The sequence below is a fragment of the Thermobia domestica genome, chromosome 2 (genome assembly GCF_964235325.1).
Source record: "Thermobia domestica chromosome 2, izTheDome1.hap1.1, whole genome shotgun sequence".
Taxonomy (NCBI): Eukaryota; Metazoa; Arthropoda; class Insecta; order Zygentoma; family Lepismatidae; genus Thermobia; species Thermobia domestica.
This window is the reverse complement of record NC_137455.1, coordinates 121647692-121668436: the sequence shown is the minus strand read 5'-3', so window position 1 is coordinate 121668436 and position 20745 is coordinate 121647692. Positions and strand designations below refer to the sequence as shown.

General features: G+C 35.7%; 1 protein-coding gene across 3 annotated transcripts in view; it reads right to left on the bottom strand.

Moving 5' to 3' along the window:
- The window catches only part of LOC145675198 (retinoic acid receptor RXR-alpha-B-like), a 175206-nt gene that overhangs the window by 141437 nt on the left and 13024 nt on the right, over positions 1 to 20745 (bottom strand). The window contains exon 1 of one of the 3 annotated variants that reach the window (XM_081745573.1): positions 6808 to 7425. The exons of 1 other annotated variant lie outside the window; for it this stretch is intronic. In XM_081745573.1, the coding sequence (XP_081601699.1) occupies positions 6808 to 6889 (82 nt within the window). In that variant the 5' untranslated portion in view covers positions 6890 to 7425. Of the gene's footprint in view, positions 1 to 6807; positions 7426 to 20745 lie in introns of those variants that run through there. One more of the 3 variants, XM_081745576.1, reaches the window with a different exon arrangement.

Genomic DNA, 20745 nt, shown 5'->3' with positions numbered 1-20745 from the left:
AATGAAGAGCCTATCAACAATGAAGAAAATTCTAAATAAAAAATCGGCACGGATTGTTGCCTTCGACAGGTTACAAAGTTCCTTCTCAAAAAATTTGAAGTCTGTAGTTTGAAATTTGTAAGAGAAATCATGAATTTTCGTGAAAGGTAAAAAAACACATGAGAGAGAGAAGATTCTAGTGACATCTATCGGCAAAACTTGACCCTTTAAATCAACCTTAAGTGATCTCACGGGAACCGGTAAATCAGTGCGGCTAGGGTATGAACATGCGGCTAGGACTATGTAAGAGACAAAACTTGTCCCTTTAAACCAACATTAAGTGACGGTGCTGGGTTTAGCCTTTATTTTGATAGATGACCACTAGCGAAAGTCAGATGACGTCAGCAATGTGGCGTTCAGTGTCGTGAGGACAACTGAGGAGTCATCTGAAAGATAAGCGACCAAAAGTGCCCGAGCTCATTAGGTCTGTGTACTGATCACGAGTTTGAAACTCACGTTCACCCAAGCTCAACCACACGAAGTAAGCGTTATATGTCAGATTGTTAACGTGAGGTGGAGTTGAGTGACTGTGATGTCGGACTGATGGCGTGAGTGTGCAGTTGATAAAGTTAGATGAAAGTGGATACAGCTTTGTTACCGTTCCAGCCTTCCTGTAATACCGGTGATGGGATTAGTGACGACTGACCTCACACCCTCACCAGCGAGTGAAGTCTGCAGAGATTATTGGGAGTTTCTTTAGTATACTAACTGCAAGATTGCTCAAAATATTCAGATAAGCCTAAAAAATTTTATGGATAATACTGTTGATTAAATATTTTGTTGAGGCTAGTAATTTGTTTCTCATATTCGCCATAAATATAAAATCAAAGAACTGTTTTACCATTTTACAACGCTTTTACTGGTTTACTTTTTTGTTTGTTACAATTGTAAAATTAATCAAATTATTTAGAAATTATCGAGCGTCTAATGGTTATACAACGGAAACCTCATAGAAGTTTGATTGAAAATGAAATGAAATATTAGTTTTACATCCCATGGTTATGCCGGCTAGGCTAAAGGAGACGGTGGTGATGAGAAACGAATGAAATGGTGGAATGAAGAAAGTGGGAGAACTTTAAGAAAACCCACACATACGGTGTTCGTCCACCAAAAACTTCACTTAGCGCGAACTGGGATCCACCGAAGTTTGGTTGATTGCCGAGAAGAAGCTTTTTTTTAATAAGTAAGAATATCCTATCACAATACAATTCAGAATATTGAATAAAGACTAAATGTAATGATAATAATCTTCTAAAAGCAATGCTTTTATAATGCATTAAAAAAGAAAAAATGTGGTAGACTAATATTATTGCCTTGTAATAGTTACAAAGATGCACTAAAAAAGAACATTTTTTTAAAGGTAAAGTAAAATGCAAAATGGGACTAAGAGCAAAAGGACGCGCCAAAGAAATCACTTCATTAGTATCCAACTTTACGAGGAGTGCTCAATGCATTGTTTGTAATTTTCTATTTACTGTATGTGCCTAAATGACTTAATTAAAGACCAACGTGCAGGGTTACTCAAACAGAATGAATCCATTTCATGAAACTACGTACATTTTATTAGTACCTCAAACTTCCAACAATGTCGCAAGCTTACTGGTAATTAAGTTTTATTTCCTTTCCTACAAGTGTTCAATGTGGGGGCACCATGGACAGAATATCACGATCTACTAACTTGATGGGATCCACGATCGACTACGGTCTTGAAACTGTCAAAACTACCGTCGAATATCCTTGAGAAAGGGCGGAATTAAGTTGAATCACCATCTAAACCACTTTGCACCGTGATAAATGAGCCGGTCTTTTGCAAACTCGAGAACGCAGAAAACCTTCAGCTGGCTGATATGTTGCTGCGGATGAATCAAGTAATCTAATCACTTCTACTGTCACCCTAAGTGCAAGGATCTAAAGCTCACATTTTCGGCTCCAAACGATAAGTCTGCTAGGTACATAACGCATAAGCCAATGTATGTTTCATTTTATTTTCATTGAAGTAAGTCCATCTCCCTTACCTATCTTTGATTTCTTTGCTCTTTAAACTTCCCTCCTTCAGAAACTTAAACAAAAAATTGCAATTCTTTTATTCAATACAATATTTGTAAGTCAATTTAAAATATAACCACTGTAAGTTCCATATACAGTTCACAACTTTGGAACCCAGCGAAAAACAAATGAAAAACAAATAATGGCGGAAGTCAAACTTTGCACCATAAGTGAGCGCTCTACCACTGAGCTACCGTGCCATCTAAATGGAAAACGGAAACCAATTTCCTTCAAATCGTTTCTTTCAGAATAATAATAAAAAAAGTAATAAAGTTTAGACTTGATACCAGTCCAGTACTTCATAAATTATGGAAAAGAATTGGGGACTATCTTTCGATATATAGTTTCTGGGAGCTAATACGATAATTCGCTGAATTTCGAACTTCGGCAAAACGTTATGATAAACTACGCAGCAATAAACGACATACCAAAGGCAGATTCTTTTGACCACGTTACTACCTTTCTTTGTTATTATCTTTTCTTTGTCTAATTAAGGCACGGTAATTAATATTTTGTATTAAGGTCCCACGGTACTGTCCTGCTACGCCGAAAGAAGTGGCTGACAAATGCTGGTGAATGATGGATGAACTTGCGAAATGAACGAAGTGGAGGGAAACGGGACAAACACGAGAAAACAAAATTCAATTACGCTCACCACAAATGCACTTGACATATGACTGAATCAGGAACCGAACCCAACCGTGAGCGCTCTGCCACGTGGTCTTTCTCCTTGTAAGCAGATTAAACAGTGCGTTCAGAAAGTCTCTCCGTACTCGATTATAGCACATATGACATATACCGCATTTATCGCGCTTGAGTAGAACGTTAAAGTTCAACTTCATTCATGTGTGTTAGACCTTACCATAACATAATATACATTCACAAGGGGACACAATAACAAGATCTACATCCACTACGAACAGACTATTTAAACGTAATATATTATTTTATACGAATGGGTTTGGTGAAAACAGTTACACGATAGGAAATTATATATATGGAAAAGCAATATTGGTATTTTTGAACAATAATCCGAGAGATTAAATATAATAGTAAAGAAAAGGCACAATGATTTGACGTTCATCTGTGCATACTGGATAATCATTTATTATGGGAGACTATCAGGGGCCTACTTAATATTTTTGCCACTCTGGGCCATTAGAAAACGCCGGCCCATCAATATCAATGCTGGAGTGGGAAATTTGGAAGTCAAATGAATATTCAAGTGGAAAGAAGTAATATCTATATCTATCTATATCTATATCTATCTATATATATATATATATATATATATACAATAAATAAATTAATGTATAAATACAATAATATCTAAAAATCCCGTATGATATTCATATGTGTACATAAGTTTCTGAAATTTTTAGAATTGGAGTACGAAAAAAAAAACGTATGAGAACATCTGCCATAGCATATGTTGACTTATGTGTAAATACGGTCCTGGGTAATATGTAATTCAGTGGCAAAGGAAGCCTAATATTCACCATCATTGGAGCGAAAGGGATTCTCTGCAGCAAGTTAAAAAAAAAAAATCATTGTTACTGGGAAACAAGAAGTCTCTAAGTCCGCTAAAGCATTTACTATATGAGTAATATAGAAAAACTTTTTACTGTTGTTCATCGTCTTGTTTATTAGAATAGACTGATTTATATAGTTTAACATCCATTTTCAGCACCTAGGATATGAAACACGACCTACACAGCCAACAGTGGATTGAAAACCACTCGAGTTTAGATCCACTTTTTACGAACACGAAACTTTTACCAGCAATGACTGTATATACACATTATTTAGGGAAAAAAAAAAAAAAAAAAAACGAAAGAACTGGAAAGTAGGATCTCTGTAACTCTTACTTTTATGGAAAAATGTACAACACTCAAACCGCCCGAAATGTTAAGATTAGAATTTTAGCCTCATCCAAATCCACATATCAAGCAAAGGAGGACTCCACCCACACAAATATGCGATGTTAGTATTATGTATGTTCCAAACTCTGTATACTCTCAAATATGCAAAAACTGGACTAGTTTGGTTGAAAAACAAATATTTTTTTTTTTTTCTCTTTCTTGGAAAACTGGTTTCAACAGTTTCAACCTGTATACGGGCGGTATTGAAAATGAGCGCACAACGCAAAAGTTACGAAGATCCAAATAGTTCACAGTACGCTAAGAATGTTTTGAATGTCTCCAAATTGGTCTTGGAGATTCCCGTGTATTATGATCTTATCACAACTAGGAGAAATGTGTTGCATTTTTATCTGCACGTGCATGACCTGAGGGCTGATTGCTCACGTAACTTTAAAATTATTAAATCATTTTCATTTTCTAGCTAACTCTATGGCCTATGGAACTCGAAGGTTAAATGCTGCACTCACAAAAGTTCTCCATTGATTTTATCCTTAGCCCAGTGGTTACCAACACGTGGGTCGCGCAATCTCATTGGGAGTGTCGCAAGATTTTAACATTTACAAATCAGGAAGGATTTAATAATTACTTACAACCAACTTTGACAGAAAATGAAACCTGCAGCGGAAGCAACAATTCTCAGTTATATAGTCACTATTATATAGAAACTTACAGAACTACACTATTATAATTTATTAACAAACTAGTGTCTTGTGATGTCGTGAGCAATTCAGTAAAAATGTGCCGTCAAACAGATCGGGATCAACTGAATTCTGCGACATTCATCTTAATATTGTCCTCCATCGACGTATAGTCTTCCTAATGGTCTTTTACTATTGAGTTTCCTGTTAATATTTTGTGAGCGTTTCTACTTTTTTCCATTCTGGCTACATGGCCTGCTCAACTGAGCCTACTAGACCTGATGACCCTAACAATGTTTGGTAAACGGTATAAATTATGCAGTTTTTTGTTATGAAATTTCCACCATTCCCTATTACTGACCCTTCTGTGTTCGAATATTCGTCTCAGGATTTTATTCTCAAATACTTTCAGTTTGGGTTCTTCCCTCAAGGTAAATGACCATGTTTCGCAATCACAGCAGAATACACATAATTATAGTTATATATTTTAAGATTCAATTTCTCCGACAGAATTCACGAAGACAAAAGAGTTTGGACTGAATAATAAAACGATTCCTTGCTTTCCAGTCGATACTTAATTTCTTCGTGGATGTGATTTTGGTCTGTTAATGTTGATCCTAGATGTTTGAAAGTTTTCCTTTGTTAAAAGTATTATTCAATATTTTGATATAGCTATGATTTGTAGTATTATGATCACAGTAAATTTTCATGTGTTTTGATTTTCTTTGCATTTACTTACAAACCTAGGTCCCTGCAGGCGTTTATAAAACCTCTTCATTTTTTTTTTTTTTTTTTTTGAGTTATACTAATTCTAGCGAATATTAAGACCAACACGTATTCCGATTCACTTCATTTCATGATCATAGTACAGTATTTTCCAAATAAAATGTCAGGAAATATATTACCAACATAAAGAAAATATGGAGCAATATCTGCTGTAATGAATCGAAATTTTACGTGGGATCTTTAGTAGTAGTCAATAAACAACTTAAAACGCAATTTCCATTCGTTTTCTTTCGCAAAATCCTGCTCCCTATTGGCTATGTTACTTGGGAAACATTCGTTTATTTAACAAAATCTTTACCATTTACAATTTTTCGTATGTTTAACTTCCACTTTGATTAAAACTGTAGTTAAGAACACTCTTTATTTATTCCACTGTGTATGTTTCGGGAAATGATTTTCCTCTCATCCTTTTCCCTTCCCCCTACACACAAAATGATTTTAAAATTGTACAATTTTAACAAGTGAATCAAGTGAAGACTTCCAATATTGGTATTTTTCTTACAAAATACGAACAATGAACTGAATTATAGAAGAAATTCTCTGTATCTTTCAAGTGCGATCTGGGCTAAGGTAAATAGTAATAATGAAAAGTTGCCACCAGTAAGTTTTTGGTTAAAAAGATTTAAAGAACAAAATAATCTCAGGTCATTGTGAGTTGGAATAAATGTGATGACTGTGAATAATGTTGGTTTTACATTAATGCCACCTATTTGTGTATACAAAAATAGGAATTACAACATTAACATCCAACTGACTTAAAGCTTTCCTTCTACCCTTCCTCCCCCGTCTCAAATCAAACATAAGAAGTAGCAATGGCGCCAGGCATCTTTGTCAGTACATCTCCGTAAATGGGCACTAAACAACATGAACAGCCTCAGCTAGATTCTAACATTGCGATGGAATCTTGAAACATTTGCCTTTAAACTTTTCTAGCTCAGAAAATTGCAGGGTTTGTGAATCTTGAACATATAAAATGCATTTAAAAAGTCAAGTATTATCAATCATGGGTGGAACTGTATTTTAAGCTATCTTCTGAAAATTTACTAAATCCATATTAAGTTATCCAATTTAGCACTGACAACATGTCTTAAAAGAAAACATTTTAAGAAAAAACTACACATATTCCAATTGAATAAAGCTATTCCCATACGGTATTTTATATTTATTTTATTTTAATAGAGAGAGCGAGAGTATAAGCTGTACTAACATGACTATAAGCAGACATCAAACGACCGGCCGGCACTACATGGCAAACTAATAATATGAAATGAACTCTGCCCCCTTCTATTCGAATGGAAAACATGACCATCCCACTTCATGCCGGCCGGTCGTCAACAGTCTTGTAAACAAAGTAGACTATTTTGTCTGTTTCGTACCTCTAGCCCATGCTGGATTGTGTGCCTGGGCTCCCTGGATGATCGCCGTTACCGACATCATCGGTTTCTCCTTTTTCATCATCGTGACTTTTCTCACGCACGACAATTCTCCAAGCACGTCTTCAATACACTTGTTCTCCTTGACAACCAGATAGCCTTGCACTTGCTTGCCTAACAGACAGTGGGCCTCTGTACTACCTGCTTAGATTACAGGAAAACTTCCTCTTTTTATTTTTTTTATTATTTTCTTTTAAATACTGCCTTAATTTGGCCTGTCAAAGTACAACAAATGTTAAACACTGTTTAGATGGAGATATACTTAATAAAATACATAAAATAAAGTTTCGACTTCTGGTAGATTCATAGCATGAAATATCTGCTGTTGAGGTACTTCACAGCCATGACGAACATTACTTCTAATCACTTTCTCGCCCGACAACATGCACATACATCAACTCGCGACGTGACGTAATTATTTCTTTTTCGATTTCTAAGAGGGAGAAACACACCACTGAAGATTTACTATCATCATTGGAACTGGGGCACGGTGTCTCGGTCGCCACTGCAAAGGCCTCTTTGCGCCCAGCCCTTCCTCGCGTGACACACTTTCCTGGACTGAGCCCCGCAGTGTGCGGCTGCTTCGCCTCGCCTGCTTCCGATTTACACCGAGCGCGCGCAGCGTTGCAGGATCTAGATTCATCCATAACAGCAACCTTGAACTTGGACGTAGGTTCATCTGCTGCTGCTGTGTTGGCTGGGAAAAGTATTTTCTCACACGAAAACACTTCCAACTTTAATTTTTTCCTTTTCTATCCTCTCTGCCAACGCTGACAGTCAACGCCGTGATGAAGCAGAGACGTCCTTACCCAATAGAAAGGGCATACGTAACAAGGTAGTTGTTGTCTCTAACACTAGTTTATTGTTCCTTGCGTTCCTGTACCCAATATTCAAACTAGACGAAATTGTTTTATGAATCATGTTTACTATGAATTTCAAAATAATATTTCAATTGCTATTTCCAACTAACAGTAATATCTGCCAGTCTTACAAAAAGAAAAGAAAAAGACAAACTAGTTTAAGGTGATTAACCCACTCGTTAGATAATGAATTAGGCCTAGTAATATTATTTCTGTGAATTACGAAACTTGTTAAGTCTCTTCAGTTCGTTTTATTATTTATAGAAACTTTAAAGATACCCATACATAAGCAACCTTAGTATTATGATCAATGAACACCTGGCTCGGAATGGTCAGATGTAGAACAAAATAATAAACGTACAAAATATAAAAATAATGTTAACAGCAAAAACTACTTCCATCCTCGAATATCATATGACACAAATCCTGACATGCCCTCCTCGCTTGTGTGAGAGGTCCCAACGCACTACAGTAGTTCAGTTTCAACCTGAAACTGTGAGTCTTACTACATAGCCACGCTGTTGAAAAAGGACAAACACAAACCAATCAATAAACCGCCAATAATAGCTCTGAATTCTCCCGTAACCTCACACTATGCATACACACGGCATGAGGACTGGTCGAATATTTACTAAGATAAAGAACAAATCAGATTATGTGTGATCCGAAACTCAGTTCGTGTTGAAGAAGTACAGCGCTCACATCTGGTGCGAAGAGTCCTTGGTTCAATCCCACGCCAAGTGAGTTTGTGATACACACCATCCTGTCTGTGGGTCACTTTCATTATTCATCCATCTCTTTCACCTTAAAGAGCATAACCGTTGAAGTTAAAATAAATATTTAAATTGGAAACGCAGAGGAATAACTCCTCACATCTCATACCACCATAAAACATGGTAAACTATCCCTAACGCATAAATCACAAACTGTGAGTGATTCCATTTGCACTCTTCAATCATCAATAAGGTTTGATTTAAATAAAATGACTTATCCATGACCCATGTCAATTATATTCCTATTTCACACCATGCATGTTATTATTGACATCACATGTATGGGAGAAAGCATCTATGTCAAGCGGTGTACTCACGTCCATAGGCATATTCTAGTAGAGCCACGTGTCCCAACAAGCTTAAGATGCTTTGTTACCAAGGCTATTCTATATACTCTTCGTAAAGTAATCTTGTCTGTTACTATATTATCTTTTTCTATTTAATAAGTCGATTTCGAGAAAAACTTAAAGTCTCTTTATCTTTGTCCTAATCACATATTACTCACATCACTTAATCTGATTATTTTGGACGCCCTTCAAAGTCATATTTTGAGCCCATTAAAACTTATGCTGGCCATCCAATGAGCAAAATACTAGAAACCTCCAACGTGTATTAAGCTGACCACATTCCAATCTACATGAAAATGAATTCTTTCCGCCAGATCAGAAGACAATCTATTTCGCATTATTAGTCACATGACTTCCATTAAAATTATTATACTAATGACAGTTCTGACTTCTTTCAAGGTGTCTGCCAAATCAAACTATAACTTATTGTATAATGATCATCTACTCAATTATTCCCACCTATTATAATGAAACTGTATATTACACAATTTTTATTTTTATTTTATTTTATTTTATTATTATTATTATTATTATTTTTTTTTTACCAAATTAAGAAGATGTCTCATGCTCTTATTTCCAATTTCTGTGAGCTTCTTCATGGCTGTATGGTTGGATACTTGTGTTTTGCATGGAGGTTCCTGAATCGATACCTCGTCCGAGCTCATATCGGTCGAAACCCACTTTAGGCAATAAGTACATGTCTCATATAGCCTCAGCGCTGAAACAAACTCCGATCCAACTAACTCTCTAATTCTTGTGGTAGGTCTGCCGAGTTTTATCCACTGATTATAAATTAAAGACGTAGTTCCACTGGACCATCTAAGTATAAAATATTAAACTAAACCCAATTCCATTTCAGAATAACTCTGTAATCTTCTAAAATCATTCCTCTGATCACCGATCGAGTAATCTATAAAAGCAGGAAACTAAAGTTTTAATCTCAACAGAAATGTCATTATTTCTAATACTTTAATTTATTTTTTCTACTCGCTGAATCTGTGCTATTTACACAGTGCACAATTCTAATATAAGCGTGAATCTCCCTTCATTTCTTACTATATCTGTGCAAGTCCCTTTACGGACACAAGTACAGGATAGTAGTATTTTAATGTAAGAGGAGTTGGGGGGAGTTTGTGGCAAACTTGGATAAGTGATAGATGATACCAAATGCAAACATAATTCCATATCCGAACACGCCTCATTGTGGGTCTACAAGCCTTCGGAGTTTCCACTTGCAATAGGTTTTCTCATTCAGATTAAAGGAAAGCGCATAAAATGTCCATCAATCAGCTATACGTAGCTCCTCTACTGGTTGCCTTTCACAAGGGTATCAACGTAGTTGCAATATTAAATTAATAGGTCCAAAACGACGCCTAAAATGTGGAATAGAAAAATAAAGTTTTTAAAAAAAATTGAATGAGAACTTTCAAATCTACACAAAATTTGGAATCGACCAGCGAAAACGGCACATTTCTAGCACTTGTGATTTTCGAGATCTCAATGTCGAAAGGATTGGCCACGAACATACTGTATAAACTTTTCTAGCATTTTAATAGATTATTATTATTATTAGTTTATACGATTTGATTTGATTTTGGGTTTAACGTCCCTTTCAGCAGCGAGGCTAAATGAAACATGGACCTACAGCTTGACGTCTACATGAACTCCTTGTGGGAATCGAACCGGGGTCTCCCACGCTAAAGGTTCGTTCGCTGACCGCTTAGCCACGAAACAGCTCTATTATTAGTTTAATCCGAGCAAACTCTTAAGGGAAAATGTAAGTATTCATCTCCTGAGATGAGTTTTTCCCACTCTTTTCATTTTTCCAGTTCTTCCAGTACTACTCATTTGCATCCAGTGACGTAGACATAATTTTATCAAGGAGAGAGTTTAAGCTATCAGGTTCATATGTTTTCAAGATCTTTGTATATATTTCTTAATATGGTAAATATATATTTTCTTCATATAATCTTATTTAAGAGGGAAGTCAGAACTCCCCCTTGTTGAAAACTTGGAACTCTCCCTCTATGTACGCCATTGGTTACATCTGTTCTTTTCTCTTGAAGTCTCCTAAATCAATAGGAAGAAAGCTAGTTCATTTATTATTATTATTATTATTATTATTATTATTATTATTATTATTATTATTATTATTATTATTATTATTATTATTATTACTATAGCAAACTTTCTGTCTAGTACGGATAGAAAGAAATGTATTTAAATGTTAAGGTGAGTTTGAAGCAAACTTGGATAAGTGATAGATGATACCAAATGCATTATATATACATATAATTCCATATCCGAGTACGCCTCATTGTGGGTGTAGGTCCACAAGCCTTCGAAGTTGCCAGCTTGCAACATGCTTTGTCATTCAGATTAAACCAAAGCGCCTGAAATGTCTATCAACCCGCTATACGTAGCTCCTCTACTGGTTGTTTTTTACAAGGGTATCAATCTTAACGTCTTAATGGCAATATTGAACTAATAGGGTCAACACTACGCCTAAAATGTAGAATAGGGAAAACAGTTTTTAAAAAATTAAACGAGAACAGCACAAAATTAGATACACAAAAATCTACACAAAATTTGGAATCGACCAGCGAAAACAACATGTTTCTAGCACTTATGGTTCTCGAGATCTCATTGTCGAAATCGTCAAGGATATTATAAAAGGGAGATTTTTTTTCGATTATCTTCCATTATTATTTGGCCATGAAAAACGCCTGAGATATATACAACCCCAATATACAACTATGTGGTGTTGGAATGTATAATGCGTAGGATATGCTGCTTTAGTTTTTTTTATTAATTTTAATACTTCCAGTGTACCCGTAATAAAGAAATAATGGCCATGTTTTTTAAATATTCAATTAGAACTGGACAATCTACGCTAAATTTGCAATCGATCAGTGAAAACGTCATCTTTCTAGAGCCTGTAGTTTCCGAGATCTTATTGTCGAAAGGATTGGTCACAAACATATAAACGTCCACAAACATGTAGTCTAAAAGAACTCCAAAGATGGCAGCACAGTTCATTTGCATTGATTTTGGAAATGGCTTATTAAAATACAAAGACTTTAACCAACAATTTTAAAACATGAACTTTATGAAAAAGGTGTGTTTAAATAATTTATTTAAAGTACACACATTTAAAATGTTTGTCTCTGCTAAACGTGAAATCACATATAACCGTAAATGAAAGATTTGACTGACAGCCAAAGTTATAGGTTGGAGCTAAAAAGTTTTAATTGTTATTGTAGCATTTTGACAGATTATTATTATTATTATTATGCGTTTTTAGAGCTGGTTATTTTTAATTTTTTACTTTCGATGCCCAAGATGCTTCTCGCAATGGGCGATCAATCATGGAAAAAGTGGATGATATTCTGGCAAAAATCGAGCAAGATCATGTAAGTAATCATGACATTAACAATTACGTTATCAATCCCCAATGTTTGATCATTGGAGCAAACTGGCTGTACAAATGTTCTTTAACACCTTTGGTTATATGCAATCCATCTTACTTTGTTGATTGTCAGGTTGCCGCACACTTTAAGATAATTTTTATCAGGCGTTGCAGGAATTATTTGACTTCTTAAAAATAATTAGTTATTAAAATTTTTCAAATATTTTATATATTAGAACTTTCCTTGGAAATAGCTTTCACTCGATTAATAAAAACCCGCATAGAAATAATACTAAAGGTACTCCATATATTCGAGAACATACATATATACAGTCAAACTGAGGATATTTTTAAAAGATGGTTAAACATATTATTCTTAGTTTGCAATTATTAAAGGGAAAAACTAGTACACCTTTCCTTCTATTAATACCAATATAAAATTAAGGAAATTTTAGGTAATACTATTTTTAAAACATAAGAATACTGTTAATGAGTTCAAAAAATATATATTTACTTTTAAAGGGAGCAAGAGTAGGTTGATTTTCATTTGGAAAAGGTACGAAAAACGCTATATTAAGCCACTGTTAATGAGAAAGCACCTATTAATCATTTCATATAATTAGATTATTCAGCGGGTTCGACGATAAACAAAATATTCAACACCATAATAGAGAATTACTTTAGCGTTATGATTTAACTTTTTAAGTTTAATTTAGTTACCAAAAACCTGAAGCCCTTCTCACTGCTGTAGTGCTAGTGTACACGGTTCCCGATTCGATTTCCAGTGAGAGAGCACTGAAATTACGGTGGCTCGAGTTCCATCATAAACTGTAGATTTGTGTCTCACGCTGAAAAAATCCCGGTACAGAAGAGGGACGCTAAGTTAGAAACAATCAACCATGGAATAAGCTAAATGACAGATCTAATTTCAATACAGCGGCATTGCACTACTTCATGGCTATATGGTTTGCATTATCGACAGACCTGAGTTCGATTCCTTGGTGGGAGTTCCTGTGGTTTAAATCTCTCGTTAAGCTATAAGTAAATTCACGTCTCATATAGCCACGCTGCTGAAACGGACGCTACACTCCAAACTCCGGACAACCAGCTCCTCAATATTTTTTCATGGCGGTTGGAAACATTATTTAAAGATAAAAGGATTATGTAGGGAAATGCCACGTTCTCATCAAAAACTTCGTTTCGATACTCCTTCCTAAATGTATGATATTAAGTGTTTTGGTCCCCTTTTCTCTACTATACCTAAATGCGCTCCGCTTTATTAAAATATTTATGTCATATGTCCGAAGTAAGGTCTCGAACTTAAGTTATCCTGAATATTGGTCGGTTGATTTGGACTAGCGTCCGTTAAGAGGTATGAAACTACGGTTTAACGCTGAATTCGAACCTCACAAACTGCCGCCGGGAAATGAACCTTCTCCCACACCGAACGTGAGTATTCTAATCGTATAAACACGAGGAAGTTCCATTCTGTATATTGATTTAAAAATTAGATAAAATTACATATATATGTTGGAAATGTTTTCCACTGTTCCCTTTCTTTTACTTTCACTTACTATAACTTGGTTGTGGATTATTATTTTCGGATAACAACAGGGTTTCTACATAAACTGAAATAAAACACACCATCTTTTCTCATTTGTTTTCAAGTGGGGTCCACTTTAATTAGTCAGTATGTTATACAGACCACCCCACTCTTGTGACTTTCGAAAGCGATTTCTTTTAATGTTTTAAGCATGCAATGTACCAATACGCTCATATTTTTATAACAGTATTAATTAGAATGCCTTTCACATTATATTGGTATTAACCGATTGGCACAGTCTTACGGAAATTTTGTTTCACATCCTTCATTCCATTTTCCCCTACTAACTCAAATGCTAGTACGTAAGGTGAATGCTTCATTACTATGTAATTTGTTCGTTAATAGATAGTATTACTATGCGAAAATTCCCTATTGGTCTAAATGATTATAAAATACAGAGTATCTCGAAAGTCTGACATACGTTAACTCTGTTATTACCATCAGAGTTACAACAAAATGTAAAAGGGAAAACTTCCAAATATGATGTTTTCAATCTAAAGTGAAGGATTTTTTTTTAAAATCGGACGAGCCATTTGGGCTGTACACTCTTTATGCGTCCAATGTTAAATGAAAATGCAACGTTGCCATTTACCTGGACCCACACCATAAGTGTATAAAGTTACCGTCTTTTACACTGACGTGTCGATGGCCAACCCCCTATTTCAAACAGTAACTTGATTCACTTATTCAGGAAATTAAAGGATATTGTAAATTCTCATTTCTTAAAATAAAGATGTTTTGTTTTTACAAATAATAAATTTCCATATTTGCTAGCAAGAGGTATAAAGAGACAGCTGTATTTATTCCAGTTCGTTCAATAACAGTCCGTATGAATTATTAAACGAAATTTATTTGGAAATGGGAAAACCCCGAGCGACCACCAATGTTACAAAAAAGCTCGATGCTTAAATTTTAATAAATCAAAAGTTAGTTGGTTTCTTTTGTCGTAAATATCGCTTTCAAACTAAATTGCAATGTAAATTATATGAATCAACTGGCCTTGACGGCACGAGAATATCAGTGTGTCAGTCGATCAAATTTAATGTAAGTTTCTTTCTCAATAAGCGTATCTGTTATATGAAATTTTACGCATGGGCAAAGAGAATTGAAGTGTTTCCATAGAAAGGTAACACAGATCTAACAATACTCCCAACAATACAATAATGCCCCACCCCGTGACAGATTTTGACTCATCCACTCTCTTTCTATTCTAACTCAACATATACTGACTGTACAACAGGGTAGGGCTCTGAGTAACCACTTAACGTACTCATCAAATCATTAACAAGTACTTCCAATTTTCATTTTCTGAACAGTACTTCACAACATATGTTTTTGCATCAAAATAAAATTTTCAAAATTAAAAGGAAAAACTTGTCGCGACCCACCAAATAATAGCTCGCGACCGATCCTTTGAGAAACACTGCTGTAGCAAAATTGCTCTAACTGCTACTACAAGAAACAGAATTAAAAATTCGCATCTTTCAAGAGTTATCGTGCGAAATAACGGACAGACGGATGTACTAACACAGTCTTATAAGTCCCACTGTGTGATTCTAATAATGTTTTCTTTCACTGTAACTGGACTTATTCAATTTACTAGAACGCTTTTTGATTATTGTTCAAATTAAAAAGCTACGTACTTCTTTAAATCAAACCAAAATTAGAAATTCTAATTAAAGCGACAATACCACTAACGTCAATACTATGTTTCACTTACATCAAACAAAATTCACCCCATCTTCTTCGCACCGCGCACGTGGAGTAAACAGCGGGGACTCAATCACGGGAATGGTAAAAGTGAAATAGATCTTCTTTAATCCGAACTCATTACGTCTGAACAAAATCTACAACCAACCAATTTAAGCTTTATTTTCGTTTATCCATCATGGTAAAAAGAAGCCCTTGAATCAGTGTTACCAAAAAGTCGACAAGAAAAGTCACTAAATGAAAGGTGAAATGACTCCAATTTGGGGTGAAAAGTCGCTAAAACTTTTTCGTATCTCATTTTAGTACAGCATATATATATTTCACTTCAATGAAATAAAAAATGTTTAGAAGAAACTCATGAAAATTAAAAGTTCACAAAGAGAAAAACTTACTCTCACTTAACTGTTTACTTGATTTTTTAGAGATAATCAGTAATATTGAATTACTTGTGCCTGTCAACTTAAGCTCTGCAAATCAAATTGCATTAAAGGTTCAAACTGTTCTCCATTAGAGAGCAAGACGTAAGCTATCAGAAAACAAGCGGGATACTGGAGATTTCACACGCAAAATAGACTGTATACTTGGGAACTCATTGACACTTGGGCTGATTCAAGTAAGTACAAGGAAAATAAACATATACAAACTGCTTCCAACTAATAACCAACGTCTAGCACAAAAGTCGCTAGATTTCTAAAAAGTCGCCAAAATCGTCATTTAAAAATCACCAAAATAGTCGCAAATCGGAAACATTATTTTTTGTCGCTATACTGAAAGTCGAATCTCCTAGATTTAGCGACTTTTCCCCCAAATTGGCATTGCCTTGAATATACATTACAAATCAAAAATTTGTACATTTAAATGGATACTTCCATTTAAAATGATTTAAGAATTAAATTTCAGATGTGAATGCAAAGAATGTACAGTCATGTTTAAAAAAGACCACTCTTTGATACCCCTGTACCCTTACCTATAGTCGGTTTTCTTTGATTGAGATTTTTTTTTTTTAAACCAAAGTACTATAATTTTGTATCTACGGTTCCCACAATATCATCTTCTGAAGCAAGGTAGGTGGCGAAGATTTTTTGAATAAGACTACATTTCTAATTAGCACTAAATTTATGTTCTTATTAGCAGGGGAAAAATTTGACAGGCTGACAAAACCACATAAACCGAGCTCTAGAGGCGACTGGATATTACAATGCGGTGCATTTTCACTCCTGGTGCAGGCAATGGGTCAAGAGCTCCACCGTATTCTGCTCAGTGTTGTGGGCCATAAGCTTACGTAATCAAGCTGGAATGAACTTCTGACAAGGCTGAAAACATGAAGGTCGCGTTGGTTTCAGTTCTGTTACGCTGGCCATATGACAATTTCTTATTATTACATCTATTATACAAAGCGGTAATTTACCTATAAACAATTAGAAAACTCAACTTTTATTGATTGGGAGCATTTAAAAAGGGGTGCTAGATGCCAGTAAATGATAATAGCGACATAAAACTTGAAAATGTCAGAAAATGCAAAGAAACTGGAAAAATGTCCACCATACACTTATACAGACACTAGAACTGAACTGAACTAAGAACCCTTCGCACCCGAAGTGGGCGCTCTAAGAAATCGAATAGGGAAAGACATGGACATGCTATAATACCTGTAGCGAAAGAAATACTTGTACTATTAATAATAGGATTGTGCATGAGACGAGATATCACTTCGACACAACCTTTTCTAAAAAGACAGCTTCAAAATAAATCTTTGTCTTTTCTGCATCACTAGTAAGTATAGATCCAACAGATGGCCTGAAATAATTCTCGAAAAATTTTATAAAGAAAACATTTGTGCTAAACTTCACCTCCTCCTTTAAGTGTTTCATCTTCGTAAGTTATCAAGCATTCTTGTGACTCGGTATAGGGATGGGCACGAGTCGAGCTAAGTCAAAGGTAATTTTCTCCAGCTGATTTCCGAGCCAAGTCATTGTTTTTGAGGTCGAGTTTCGAGTTCAGTCGAGTTTGATAAATGGCTTGCTCATTCAGCTCGTTTTAACTCGTTTTGAAATAGTGATCTGATTAGGCTGGAAAGCGAAAGCCATGAAAAATGGAAGTCAGCCTCAAATGTCGTGACCACCAATATAAGTATTACTGTAGTTTACATCATCAAGGCTGAGATCTGCGCGGTCGAATTTTTGAGCCCAAGCAAAAGCTCAACCCGAGCAGTGACGTCAACCGGTTCGGGTCGGTTTAACTGAGCAAACAGCTCAAGCCGGCTCGGTTGGAATGAGCCATCGGCTCTAACCGGCTCCGTTGGGGTGAGCCATCAGCTCGGTTCGGTTGAGTTACCGCCTCGGCTGGGTGTGCTGTTAGCTAGGCTCACTTCTCAGTTCGGCTCGATACTGAATAAGTTGTGAGTCGAGCTGCTCGAACCATTAACAACCCTAAACACAGGCCGAGCATTTTTGAACATATTTGGCCAGCGCCCTATAATTTTTAATTTTTGGCTCAAGCCCGAATACTTGCTCCTCCTGAGCTCAAACCCGGAACCATAGTTATAACAATAATAATCATAATAATACGTAATAATACTAAGTTGTAGTAGTAGTAGTATCATTCATAATATTATCTATGTAGGATACTTGAAGAGACTACTTGAAACTACACACAGGATTTGGCTCGACTCAACTCGAAACTCGACCCGAATTCGAGTCGAGCTGAAAGAAATTTTTCAAGCCGAGCTTAAAGATACCTGTTTTGAGTCGAGTTGAGTTTCAAAGAAAACTCGCTCGCGCCCATCTCTAACTCGGTAGCTTCACCTTTCAAGAACTGGATTTTAGTATACTTCACAACATATACTATCTATTCATCCTAAAGAAAAGAAAACAAAAGTCGTACAATATTTTTAACGTTACTAAAAGAATAAAGAATGCTGATGCGGTAAATCCAGGTTTTACAAATATGCTATAGTATTTTCTGAAAAGTCCTCTCTATTTCTATTGCTATGCTCGTACAATCCAGTGTCCTATCATTGTCCAAGCACAGCAGTTAGGCTGTGGTATAAGTGGAGAGCATCGACTTCAAGAGTGAGACCATGGCTGTTCCCGTATGCGGACTGGGTGGCGTAGTGGTTAACGTACTTACACGATATGCTGGAGATTCCGAGTTCGAGTCTCGGTACAGTCATTCACTTTTTCACTTTTTGTGTTTAAAAATATAGTTCAGAATATTGCTTAAAATGTTATGCTTCGCTGTTTCCTAAACGAACCATTTCTTTAGGCGTAATGTGATAACCTGAGGCTTAAAACTTTGGGCGGTGTTGGGACAAATACAGTGACACCTCAATTATTTTTCTGAGAACGACTTGCATTAAATTAAGATCTCAAAGTCGAAAGTATAACTACCACTTAATTTAAATATCACTATATGGATTAGATTACATACACGGCTTTGACTTCCGTCCCGAATCTATGAATGCGGATGTTGATACTTATCCTATCCACTTGTTTCCATAGCTGGTTACAAGTTTTTTATTTCAGGTGATCTTGGCGATTTTGCATGTTTTCTTCGTCAAGTTTCACACTTACTGCAAATTTCCTTCGCATGTTACCGTAGTTTGTGAAATTCATCGTTAGTTCTGAGAACTAAAACCATCCCTCGGAACTTCCAACTAGCTTATTTATTTATTGACTATACACTAAGAACTACACGCACCTTCTTTCGCCCTCCAACTATATAATGCAAGAATTTGCATTCCGCTGTATTTAAATTACATGAAGTCATCACTCTACATCATGTAGATTCGAAGACATCTAAACTTTCTGATTATTAAGCATACTAAGACGGATGTGCCACTTTAGATTGCATAATTATAATATACAATCATTAGAAACTCGCAATCGAAAAGTGCTAATGTTAAAAATAACAAATGGGATATTTGTAGAACACAAATTACACAAACATCCTGCTTCTGTAGCTCATGAAAGGCTACAGTTGATCGAACGACACATATTCCACTGGCTAATGAGCAAAGGTAGAAGTGTTAGGTGTGTTCACTTTGCAGATGCGGGTTTTATTGCGAAACCTGAATCTCTTCAGCAAAATGTTCGAGAACTTCAGGAAAAGCTGTGAATAATACGAATGATCAATAATAGAAAGATTAATTTGATGGAAATTGAAAAGCGAAATGTGACACCGATAAGAATTGAAAATAGAAAAGTACAATAGGTGACGAATTTTTAATATCCATGTATACTGTTAGTGAAAATATCTAATATGAATGGAAAATAAAAGCATGCATTGCACTGACGAAGTAAGTCACTAGAAATTTTTAAAGCATTTTCTGAGTCGCTGAACAGAACTGTGAAGGCGGCTTACGTAAATGTGAGAAAAAAGGTCTTACAGTCTTTTCAAATGTGGGTGTAAAGAAGAATGAAAAATAAAATGAAATCTTTAAGTTTTACGTCCCACGATTATGTTGGTTAGGCTAAAGGAGACTGTGATGATGAGAGATGAGTGAAATGGTGGAATGAAGAAAGTGGGAGGAAACGGGAGAACCCCGAGAAAACCCACGAGCACGGTGTTTGTCCACCACAAATTTCACTTGGTGGGGGCTGTGATCGTAGAGAAGAATAGAAGGTTTAATGTGTGGAATGGAAAACCAACGATGAAATAATATGAATAATAGTGAAGAAAAGGACAACTTTGGAATAATAGGAAAACAACCTAAACTAGTTAGAGCATTGCTAAAAGATGTTTAAGGGAAATGACAAAGCAGAATGAAAAAAAAAAAAAAAAACAAGGAAAGGGAAAGATGCTGTGATGGGCAGTATTAGCTTCAACGTTTAGAGAAAATAATTCACGATCACAGTGATCAGAGCTTCCCAATTTGTGCAAATATGCTATTAACGAAGAAAAAAAAAAAGATGATGATTACGCTGATGCTGGACTGGAGTTCGCTGCCTCTTAATTGTTATACTGTTACTGCTTGTTTTGCTATACGACAGTAGTTACAATTCTTTAGGGTGGTTCATTTGGAGTTTAACGTCCCGTTTAGGACTAAGGCTATATGAGACGTGGACCTAAGGCCGAACGTGAGATTTGAATCACATGAAGTCCAGCGCATGAACAAACAGTAAAGGTGGAATACATGTACCTTTATGATTTACAGTAATGACACGTACTTTAGGCGAAT